This window comes from Astatotilapia calliptera, chromosome 8 (genome assembly GCF_964374335.1).
Source record: "Astatotilapia calliptera chromosome 8, fAstCal68.1, whole genome shotgun sequence".
NCBI lineage: Eukaryota > Metazoa > Chordata > Actinopteri > Cichliformes > Cichlidae > Astatotilapia > Astatotilapia calliptera.
The window spans coordinates 8133897-8146500 of NC_137429.1; the positions used below are offsets into that span (position 1 = coordinate 8133897).

Below are 12604 nucleotides of genomic sequence, written 5' to 3' on the forward strand. Positions count from 1 at the left end.
ATCTACTGATATTTAAAAGTGGTGTGGTGGTTAGCCTTCCAGTCTGGGGCATTGTCTCAGTGGAGTTTGCTTTATTGCTTCTCCCCCAGTCCAAAGAAATGCATGGTGTTAGATTAACTGGTGATTCTAAATTGCCCATAGGTGTGAACGTGAGCATGATTCAGACTGGAAAGACTTTTTTTTAATGATTTTTTGTGTATTCTTGGCACTAAAGAGGGCATAAATATAGACTAGAACAGCCTTTTATTGTCATTGTAGATGTAGAATAAAATTATAGGTGCTCCACGCTAACTGTGCAGGAATAAAATTTAAATAGTAACAAACAAACAAACAAAATAATATTAGTACTGGCATCACTTGTCAGACTTCTTTTTAACACTGGTATCTGCACTTAACCCATTCTTAAAACTGTTATCTTCTAGTTATATTTGCCAGCAGTAATAGAACATCGTGTAGCTATTAATTGTTGAGGTTTTAAAGCCTTCACTGTGTGTTCTCATCAGGCGTTTGACCAGTGTCGATGCAGGAGCAGACCCAGGATAACTCGCTGTCAAAGAGTAGGGATTAAGTCTCCATTTGTATTAATGGAGATTAATGTAGTGGTGTGTGAGACACTCAGCGTGGCGACTCGACTTGGCCTCGGTAATAAACACGTCTCGAGAGAGCCTGCAGCGCGCTTTCTGCAGCAGTGTTCTGTGGCATGTTAGGACATCTGATGCTGATGATTAGGGAAAATAATCACAGATTTAAAAGGAGAGTGGTTCTAAGCTGTGGGACTTCATCAATATTTTAAACTGGAAGCATGTAAGATCTCTGTGACTGCTGAGGTTGAGATATCACTTGGGCTACTCTATTTGGTCATCTGGGATTAGTTGCTACCATACTGTACAACACACAAGTTAGCATTTTTGATTTATTCCATTTGATCAATATAATCGCATATTAAGCTTGTATTACTATAATAAAGAGGCAAAGATGCATCTCTTGGCATTTCTAGATTTTATTTATTGTTCTCTGATTCTCTGCCAATAATTTTGGAAAGTGGACAAACACATTAGTTTATCAGAATCCTAATAATAAGTGGAGAGAAATCAATAATATATTGCATATTGGAGCACTTATCAGTATGTTCCTCTAGGGTGTGTGAACTTGTGCAAGCACTTAATTGGACATAGTGGCCTTTATTTGGGCATCTTATGTGTGTGAATGTGCATGCCTGTGTGTGCATGTGCATGAGTGAGTTCATTGCACGCTGCTATAGACTCTTAAGGAGTCTAATTCTTGAGTTGGACAAAGAGCCCAGTGTGCCACACACAGTTCCTAGTCTCCCCCCACCTAATCAACCATGAGCCCAGGAGACAAAGCCCTTTGATGGGTAGAACAAGGAGCAGTGCAAGCCCGTCTGATTGGCAGAGTCGGGGTTAAAATCGGCATTGAAATCATTGACAATAAAGGCCTCTCTGCCCTTTTGACCATGCAAATGCCTTTTAGCCCAGCTCCTAGAAAGTTTAGAAAAGGGGTAAGCTCAGAATATAAGTGAGAAAAGGAGGAAAGTTAGGTTCTTTGTCATCAGATGCTTTTTTTCCTCTGCTGCTATTGAGAGTTTCATTAGTAACGGTCTGGAATATATGCTTATGATGTGTTATGGAGACAGACTCACACGGAAACCTGGAAAAAGATGAAGAAGGTGGCTCGAGCAAATGAATACGGAGGAATAGCGAGAATATAGAATATTACTCTGGTTTTAAATTGGAAAAAAATAGAGAGCCAAATACGCAGATGAAGGATGCACCACAGCGTCTAAATAACAAACAGGTTATTAAAAGGTTATTAAACAATTAATGCTGCATAGCCAATTACAACTGGTGGTGATGCTGAAACTATAACAATTGCAGTTGATACACACAGCTTACCTGCCTTGCATGCACACAACTTGTTAGCTAGGACCAATCATTTTTATGCAGACTTCCTAAGTGGTGCTTTGGTCTACAGTACATAACATCAACCATGCAACATACTATATACACTAGTCATACATAGTGAGAATCTGTGAACAACTCTCCACTCTTAAGCTCAAAACAATAAAAAAAGATGCACACTTTACAATAGGGCTGAACGATTATGGAAAATAATCTAATTGCGATTTTTTGCCCCAATATTGCGATTGCGATGCGATATGCGATTATTTTTTAAGGTCTTTGTCTTCTGTATTATTAAACAAAGACAAGCAATACATCATATAGTATGGCCAATACTATATTACATTAATTTTAAACTGTTCTTTCCTGGAAGACAGACCTCTGTTATGATGACATGAGGTGATGCATGAATTGATGACTGACATTTTTATTTAACTTCTTCAATCACAACAGTATATTTGAACATACACAATAGTTTATTTTTAGCTTACAAACATCTGAGCATAAAGTGCTGACAAGGAACCCTGGTGTAAACATTAAAATGAAAGTCAGTACAATGTGCAGATTGCAGAAATATACATAAACAAAATCAGTGGCTTTACCACACTCAGTTTTTCGACATCTGTGAACTACTAGACAGTCATTCAATTAAAAAATAATATTAAATAAATAAAACTAATAAATAAAAAATACACACATCTTACTGATCTCTGCAGTCAGTAACATTACACATAAAGTTCAAACATAATAGCAATTGTATAAACACACACACAAACACGCCTTTAAAATTTAAAGGCGTGAAATTGGACGGTCTAGTTCTGATTAGCGTCACCGCTGTCTCGGTGGAGTTTAATAAACTCGGCCGTCTGCTTCTTGCTATCTAAAATATAACCAGACACTGGTGTAAATTCTCGACTGTCTCATACTTCTGTTTAATAAGTTTTCTGTTTGACGTTTAGTCAGCTGTGTGAAAACCAAGGAGGAACCCACCCGGGGGATTAATAAAGTTTTATTTTATCTAATCTAATAACTTTAATCTCAGCCAAACCGATTTACTCACGAACAAACAAAACACTGAAAAAAGCCCAACAATAACATTTTTAGGTTGTCTAAGTGACTTATATATCACGTTTAACCCGAGCAGCGAAACTCCGCGGTGATCTGAAAATGATGTGCCGGGAGTTGTGCCGTTCTCGGCCGCATCAGTAACCCTCGAGCTCCCGGCTAGCTGTCGAGCTGGTGGGTAGCAGACGCCTCTGAAAACGTTGAAGCACTTTTGCAAATATGGGATATCTTGATAAACCGAGCAGATATTTGATGTTTACACAACTACTTTCTCGCCTGAAAATATGTTAAAAGTTTATTTTGTGACTCAGAAAGATTAGTATGAGTAATTTTAAAACTTAGTAGCGGCCGCCATTGTTGGAAACTGGAGTTTGGCTGGGCCGCGCTATGAATTCTGGGATATGGTAGTAATTTGGACAGCCTTCGGCGCGTCGCTGTGACGTAATCGGTCTACAAATGCGGCCTCAGGAGGATGCAGCCCATGAATTTGGACATGTCCAGAGTATAATCGCAGCCTTTGCGGTTAGAAAATTGCACTTGATCATGTCGCGATATTATCGCAAATGCGATATATCGTTCAGCCCTACTTTACAAGTTTAGTTCAGTTTGTTATAAAAATTTAACAAACTCAATTCCCTCTGAGGCAGACCACGAAATAAACCTATTGGGAAAGTGAGTTTAAAAAAAAAAACACTTGCATTTCAGCAGCATTGCTTTCGAACAGTAATGTTAGCTCTGGAAACTGGCCCGCTTGGATGCCTTTTAGTGGTAATGGGACTGATCTCATATTTGGAGTGTTTAAACACCAATAATAACTCTGCGGGTGAAGGATGTTATTAGAGCTTTTGGAAAGCAATCATCCAGTGGACTAGGTCAGTGTCTGGGTCAGTAACTGAACAATTGGCCGGAGCTCAACTAAGGTTTGGATGCTGGCCTGACACCATTTTACACCATTCTCACTAGAAGCTTCTGTAATAACACAAAACGGTAAGCTTTTCGTTATACAAGCTAATATTGAAACACAATTATTTATTTATTATAGTTATTTTTGTAAATACTCCTAGTGTAAGAACCTGATGTTTAACTCGCTTATATTAAGTGTCAAAAAACCTCAACGGAACATAAAGAACATATTCAAGGTCACATAGAGCCCTATTCTGTCCAGGTGAATTTATTATGGTTGTAGGGAAAGAGTGTTTCCGGCCAAGCTTCTGGTATTTTATGAGCACCTTGTATGCCCATATTTACAGCCTGATCATGGTTTTTCTTCTGTCTCTTAGAAATGACATTTCTCAAAGAAATTTAAGTATCTTGAGGTATTGTTAGGGGTAAAGTAGAGCTGGCGATTGACATGTGTGTGGCCTAGACATAAGCATCAACATCTGGGGATTAAAATTTAAATTGATGAACAAGTGTCAAATGTTCCTCAACTGACAGCAACTTGACGATGGTTCCAAAACCCATGTCGGTAAGCCCTCAGACTGTTTTTGTCCCATGTAAAATATGTAAATGCATATTTATATGGGGCAAAAACAGTCTGTACAGATGTAATCACCATGACATCACCAAAAGATGTAGTTCTTCTAATAACGATGTAAAGCTGGTTCAAAAATCAATTCAGTCCACATGAACATGTCTAAAGGCACCAGACTGTTTTTGTCCCATGCAAAATATCTAAACAGCTTCACATTGTTATTGGAAGAACTACAGCTTTTGGCAATTTCGTGGTGATCACATCCATCTCTACTTACATACAGGTTTATAGGAAAAGGTGAATTTGTGTTCACTGCTGTAGTTCTTTTACCTAGAAGTTTGTAGTTCAACATGACAGCATATTACTGCCATTGATGTGACTACCACAACACCAGTTGACTAAACTGTGCCACAAACTACAGATTTTCATGGAGTCTGTGGTACATGCCAGTTTTGCTAAATTTACGACTATTCGTTGGTTTTCTGCAAATGTAGTTGTTTCATTCAGTGTAACTGGAAATGAGTAGAATAGAAGCATGGCTTGTTTTTATAGGCCTATGCGCATGTGTTTAGCATAAATTTTCTCAAGCAAAACACTCTTTTTGAGGATTGTAATAAACTGTTGCAGTCAAAGGGGAATTGAAAGTCCAGCACCAAAATGTACAAGTTAATTTAGAACAAACAGTTGGACTGTGGATGGTTTTGCTCATGTATAGGGAATGGGAGAGGATTTTGGATAACAGGAAAGAGCCTGAAAGCAAAACTGCTCTTCCACAGTAAGGAGACAACCAAGGTGTTTGCTGAGGCAGTGGACTGCATCACTCTGTGTGTAAATATCTAAATTGGAGAAAATCAGCGATGTGAGACTTATCTTTATCAGAGCAACTGATGCTTTACCTCAAAATGTGTAGAAGAAGTAACAGTTTTGCAAAAACTTAAGGAGAAACATCATCTTTGAAAACTTGTTCAGTCTTTCATCAACAAACTCATAAACACCACTAATCCACTCTGAAGGATGACCTCCTAGAAGCTTCGTGATCATTCAGTATCAAACTTAAAAAAGGAATTTATTTTTAAAGAGATGTTTTCAGAGCTTCGGTACCCAGTGGTGAAGATGGTCTCTATCTTTAACTGTGACCGAGCTGCCAAGGCACTTCAGACCCATGTTCCATTTCACGCTCTAGCTCCCACATTCAATTTTAATTGAAGAAACTTTTCTCTTCTTCTATCATACAGACACAATGGATTGCAGAAAAAAGATCTGATTCCATATCTTATCCTTTTTTTAAATTTCAAAAATACAGTCAAACGGTTCTTATTTATCAAGCAATTACGAGACGATTGTAAGTGATTCTGTGATGCCTGCTCAGCAGCACTGAATTTTTAAAAAGGAAAACACTACAAAGAATTAGAAATTACTCCTTTTTTTTCTTTTCTTTTTACATGGTTCATCTCAGAGACGAACACTTTCTGGGAGGTTTGTGCCTCAAATTAGAACTGTTCTTTTACATTCACTCTCTGTTTTGTGATCCCTCATCTCTCTGAGGCATCACTTCCACAGAGACATACCAGCCCGAACAGGCTTAAAGATAGAGATCGAATTCTAGTGAAGGAAGTGGCATTTATATTCTGTAGAATCTCAGACCAGGGCTTAACCCTTGGGGGGGTCCTAAAAAAAGTACCCCTTATGAGGTCCTAGAGCCAAAAATCGACCTTGCCATAAAAAGTGCTATAAAAAGATTATACATTAATATTTTTTTCCACTTTAAATTAGCCAATATTTTAGACCTACTTCTCCTTGAAATATTCATATAAAGTTTTAATTATATTTCGCGGATTTTAACCCTTTATATCCCGGTTTTGTCACATGAGCGCACGGCCGTTTTTGGCGAAAAAAATGAAAAAATGAAATATTTTCCATAAAATACATTTGAAAGTTATATTTTATTGTACTTTTAATTAGGCCTTTGGATGGACCAAAGATTGGCACCAACAGTCATTTCGATCGCCTTTTATTTTTTTTGCAGGAGCGCATTTCATAAAATGCACACACTATCGGTCCCAATCGACCACGCCCAAAAAAGTGCTATAAAAAATTTATACATTAATATTTTATTCCACTTTAAATTAGCCAATCTTTTAGACCTACTTCTCCTTGAAATATTCATGTCAAGTTTTAATTACATTTCGCGGATTTTAACCCTTTATATCCCGGTTTCGTCACATGAGCGCACTGCTTTTTTTTGCCCCAAAAACATAAAACTTGAATATTTTCCAAAAAAACCATTTGAGGTAATATTCAATTGTTATTATAATTAGGCCTTTAGATGGACTAAAGATTGGCACCAACAGTCATTTCGATCGCCTTTTATTTTTTTTTCAGGACCAGAAAATGGTCTCCAGGCGGCAAATGCTCCTCCTCTAGGTCGAAATAAGTGCATGTTGCCGGGGTACGTCGCGACGATCACCGGGGCACGATCACCGGGGACTCATTTTTGCAGCACACACATCCGATACCACGTGACAACAAATACGTCATTTCCTGTTGACTACAAAAAAAAAAAGCACCCTCATATGGTCCTAGGGGCCGAAAATGGTCCCGTCCGATCAGCGGGCGAAGCCGCTGCTGCACGCCGGAAATGAGGCTTCATTCCCCGCAGGTCTGTCCAAGCAGCCCGCTGTTTTCCAGCCCCGGGTCAAATGTGGAGCAAGGGCGCCACCCGGTGGACAAATAAAAAAATTACAATTCTAAGGCCTCTTGTCCAAAACAAAAATGAAACCTAAGCCATCACCCAGATGTTAACGGTAATAATTCTGCAGTGAAAAATAGCGTTTATAATGGAAGTCAATGGGGCGATTTATGGCTCTAGGACCTCAAGTGGATGGCGGTTTGTAGCTTAGCCACTTTAAGCTAATCGAATAAACGGAGACTGCAATTCTAAAGAAAAAAGGAAAAAAAAAGGGTTGGAAGGTTTGGCTATATTCTATTCAACACAGTGAAAATGGCCTAATATTAAAAAACGCTGAGGACGAAAAAATGGCCGTAGGTCTCCCGGAGGGCTAAACAAAGGAAACATTTCTTGCCTGAAATGTGTACAGGCCTTAGGAGACAGGATGGATTAAGTTACCCGTGGGCATTACAATACGTCATTGGAAAAAATGATGGCGTTTTGAAAGACGGACATGGCAAATGGCAAGGTTTTCTGTAAGTAGGATCTGAGACTACATAACTGTTTCTCCCCTTCAAATGATGCTCAGGGGCTTTAAAATGTGTAAACAAGAGTCTGCACATGATTCCCATTGATCTGTATTTTTTCCATTTCCTGAAGCGAGAATCTACATTTGAAACGTCACACCCCATTGTCATTTTTCTCTGCTTAAGGTTACGCATATTTTATCCGAATAATGTCACGTATAATGGTTCTTTAGACTTTTTTCATTGTTTGTTGTTTACCCTCTGGCATGTAGAAATGAATATCCCACAAGAAAATAGCTAGGCACTGAGTACAATCTACTGTAAATTGTTTGTTTAGAAAAGATGTGAGGCGGAAAGTACTTCTCCGTGCCCTTAAAACATCAGTCTGAGATAAAGGCTGAGATGACTGGAAAAGGGGAATTATATCTTCTTGATCGGTGCGGATCAACCCACACAGTGAGTATCAGACCAAGATGAAGGAGAGATTAGCTGGATTGTCTGTCTCCCTGGGCATTTTAGATAAGATTTTTACACAGGAGGCGAGGATCAGATATGTGCTTTCATTTGTCATCTGCAATTTCATCTTCTCAGTTTGAAGAAGAAGATGTATTGATGAGTGATCAGATAACAAAGTACAGAGTGCTACATGCCTGTGCATACGATCTGTTTCTTTTTGTAAAACCCAGAAGCCACTGTGTGCTGGATTTCTGTCTGATTATTCTTATGGCAATCAATCAAAGTGATAACTTTAAATGAAAATTAAAAAGGTTTGCTGCGATTAAAGTGATCAATTTCTTTGAGAATACTATATTAACGTCCTCTGAAAACATTCACCCATAAATCAGGAGGCGCACCAGTATGAATGATGTAAGGAAATGTGATGTTTTCACAGCACTGTGTGCACCCCATTATTCAGCAGCTCATAGGAGCACTTTCAGCAGCAATAACTTGTAGTGATTATTTTCTGTATGACTTTATCAGTCTCTCACATCGTTGAGGAGGAATTCTGATCCACAGAATGATCCTTCTCTAAAACATTGCTTTAGTTAATTGGATTTTGTGGGAATTTGTTTTATCCACAGCTCTCTTAAGGTCCCAACACAATATTTCAACCAAGTTGAATTTTACTGGCTCATTGCAACATTGTAATTCTTTTCTTTTTCAGCCTTTCTGTTGTAGATCTGCTGCTGTGCATTGGATTTTCCCCCCAATGCCCAGATGGCTTACAAGTGTCTACACTTGGATCCACCTAACTCTACTTTAATCACATCACATCTAACTCCCTTTTCTGTCTCACTATAAGAATGGACGAGTTCTTTAAACCTGTGATTTTCAGTAGTTGCTCTGCTTTTATACAAGTATGTCAGGTTAGATTTTTTCATTAAGGTAATCGACATCTAATGACTAATTTTGTAAGGAGCGACCTTATGGAATAGCATCGTTCATCAAAAGGATTAACAACATGCACAACTTTATCAAAGTTAAATACAAAGGAAGATAAACTAAATCAAACTTCATCTGGTTTCTCTTATGTTTGGAATTTTGACCTGGGTAGTCAGATCACACGAAAAGGAAATGAATCTGCATTAATAGCAAAAAAACTCGATTTGAGACATTCTAGTAAACATTATTCATGTTATAATGCATTATGTCTAATATCGTTCACTTTTTGAAAGAAAAATATATTTTTAATTGTGGGCAGTCCAATGATTCGTTTATGAAGACATATTTATGAAAGTTTAGCAAACAATTCTCAATCAGCTGCACTTAACCTTTCTCTTCCTTTTTTCTCATTATGTATTTATTCTCAGCTCTTCCGTAAGCTGTATAATGTGGCCCACACATTACATGCAAAACCAACTAATTACTGCTATCCAAACTTTCCTTTTAGCTTCAGCAAGCCTTGTCCCTGACAAAGCCAACAACAATATGAGTAGTCTTGCTTGTGAATGCCAAGTACCCAGAGCTGAATAAGAGCGCTTATTTCCCTTTTTAATTATCTTATAGCAGGTTGTCTCCACGAACACCATTTCCCTGTAAACAACTTCTCCCTTCAAGCAAAGTACACAGTAATTAAACCCAAGAAGATGGTTCGATATTTGTTACATAAATACTGTATAATGTTGTCTTGGCCATAAATAAAAATGTGATTTGTCACAATAAATGTGTCTGTTTGCTGTTTATCTGTTTGTTGTTTGGCTTAGGGGATCACTCTTCCTTTCGGGCTTAAACAGGTAAATAAACTATAAGTCTCATAGTGAGGTGTTGGTTTGAAAAAAATATCTAACCACCAACAGCAGCACTAGCAAACCTGCTGTTTTGCCTCTGCGATTTCTAGTTTTGGCTGTTTTCCAAGCTGATCTGTTTACTTAAACTAAAACTGCATCAACATGCACAGTAGCCCAGCTCTCCCACACGGTCCTCTGTCTGAGCTCTGCTGCTGAGTGGCAGCACAGACCAACCTCCATGTTTACGAAAAATCTCACCTTTGTCCATAATTCTGGGAACTTCTTTCAGGCAAACACATGACCTCAGTAATAAAAAAAACACTGTCAGTACATTATTATTTTAGCAGAAAAGTCTGGCATAGAAAACATTATGCTGTGTTCAAACTTGTATGTTTTGCTGACAACTCATTAAAGCATCAGTTGTATTGATGAGTTTTCTGTGAATAAGACTTCAAGCGTTAAAGGCTGGTGGGTTGACTCTATGGCAGCACGGTGGGTCAGTGCCTCATAGGATACTTGATTTGAACCCAGACAGAGTCCTTGTGTGTGGAGCCTGCATGTTGTTCCTGTGCTTGCTTGAGTTTTCTCCAGGAGCTTCGGTTTCTTATTGCCATGAAGAAAAGCAAAAATGTTGTGGTTAATGCTAGTTGTCTGACAGGTTTATGAAAACGCTTTATTACTCAGGGCTATAAGCTAAATGCTAATGAGTGTGCAAGTCTTGACATGTTCGTCATCTTACACTAACAAGTACAAGTTGTCTTCAGCAGTGGTGTGCAACACTGAGTTATGGCATCAGCTTTTGCATGATGTGGGGTTACTGTTGTAAAGGTCTGTGTTAGTATCTTTCCAGGTGCTTAAATCTAACCTGCATGTTAAAAAAAAAATCTAAAGTGCAAAACTGGATGAGAACACACTAAGTAGTCATTTGACTTTCAAGTCATTTCTCTTCCAAGGATTTGAGTGCTTTGATTCATAATCTACGATGTGGAAACTATGAAAACCATTTTTTTTAACAGTTGATTTTTTTTAGATAATTTTAAAGATGTTTTAACAAAGCGGTGGAGAGACTTACTGACCAACAGAGAGATGTTGCCATCCCCATAAAGGTCAGGCTATTCCCTGACCTTTAACCACGCTAAGCGCATGGCTAAAGGTCAGGGAGTGGCCTCAGATTGATTGCGTTTCCTGCTTCGTCTGCTTTTGTTGGAGATGTTGTAAACTAATGGAAGTTCATACATGTTGAAGAAGACTTCTCACTGCCTAAGCATTTAACACATGAAGATGAATTACTTCAATGTTGATTTCCTACACACACACACACACACACACAGCTGTTTCATATGGACTTTTCTGTTCATTGTTCAGTGAAAAGCTGAATAAGAGCAGCTGTTGACTGACCGGTTGAGTGCCTCACTTTAAGCAACAGAAAATTTCTATATTTAGAATATTATTAGAAGCATATTATACTTAGTATATGTAGTCCATTGCTACAATTCACTGCTGTTAATTACATTGTTTCAGACAGATAGATAGATGAACTGTTTTTACATCCTTCTGCAATCCAGTCCTTGTACCTGATAAGATAGCTTTAAGGACTTTGTTACTAGCTGCTTTTGCAAAAACACATAATTTGTGAACTTGTCAGGCATGAAATAGTATTTTTGCACCAGCAAGGTGATTCTGATAGAGCTATTGGCATATCTTTGCAATGTGTCCTTAAAAAAAAAACAAAAAACATGGACTTTGGCATGTTAAGTGCAAAAGAACTGTCAAGGTTGCAGACGAATACTATCTGAGAGTCAGAAGAGGTCAGAAACGGGTTAAAACTGTCTGTTTTTAGCCCTTTGTAAAACACAGTGGAGGCTCTGTGATTGTTTTAGGCTGTGTTTGAGCCATCAGCTTTTGATCAACCATGCTGTACCGTCTGGAAACTGTCTGATTGCTTCAACAACAACAGTAAAAACATAAATGAATAAAAAAGCAAGCACACATTATTAAAGCGGTTCATCTTGACAGAGAAGGGGATAAAAGACTGCCAAAGGAGCTGTGGAATGTCCTTCAAGAAGTTTAGAAAACTATTCCTGAAGACTACTTATAAAAGTTAGAAGAACACTTGCCTAAGAGAGTTCAGGCTGTGTTGAAGAATAAAGGTGGTCATACCAAATACTGACTTTCAAGCTTTTTGAAAGTGAACAAACTCTCTTTTTTGCCTTACAGGTTGTATTTTTTATTTCTGTGTACATTTGCATGTTTTTCAATAAATCACCACCTAATTTTCCTAAAAAACACAGAAAGAAATTTAGTTTCTCAGGACTTCTATGCAGTACTTTAGATAGATCTATTAATGTATTATAATACCATTGACTCATACCCTCTAACTGTATTTGCTGTGTCAGTTAATCTTACCCCACTCTTTCTTCTTGTGCGCTCCAGGTTTCAGGCACCATGGGCAACATGAGGAGTGGGCTGCACCAGCACCTTGCGAGGCTTGATGAGATCTTTGCAACACGAGGCGACTACGTGCAGACCCTGCAGTTCATGCAGCAGATGGCTGACAATGTGATCAAACAGCTGCTCGGACTGTCTGACTGGGAAAAAGCTAAAGTGGACCTGGCATCCATTGCCGATCAGTCAGCAACCATAGAGTACTACAGGTGGGGAACAGAAGAGTACATGTGTCAAGGTTGTACTGTGTGCGAATCTGTTTACTCGATGCTATAAAA

General features: G+C 38.4%; 1 protein-coding gene across 4 annotated transcripts in view; it reads left to right on the forward strand.

The window, feature by feature from the left end:
- ttyh2 (tweety family member 2) overlaps positions 1-12604 on the forward strand; it is a 70667-nt gene that overhangs the window by 30997 nt on the left and 27066 nt on the right. For 2 of the 4 annotated variants that reach the window (XM_080305022.1, XM_080305023.1), the window contains exons 4-5: positions 9858-9887; positions 12315-12535. In XM_080305022.1, the coding sequence (XP_080161148.1) occupies positions 9858-9887; positions 12315-12535 (251 nt within the window). The remainder of the gene's footprint in view (positions 1-9857; positions 9888-12314; positions 12536-12604) is intronic. The other 2 variants (XM_026178243.2, XM_026178244.2) reach the window with 1 other exon arrangement.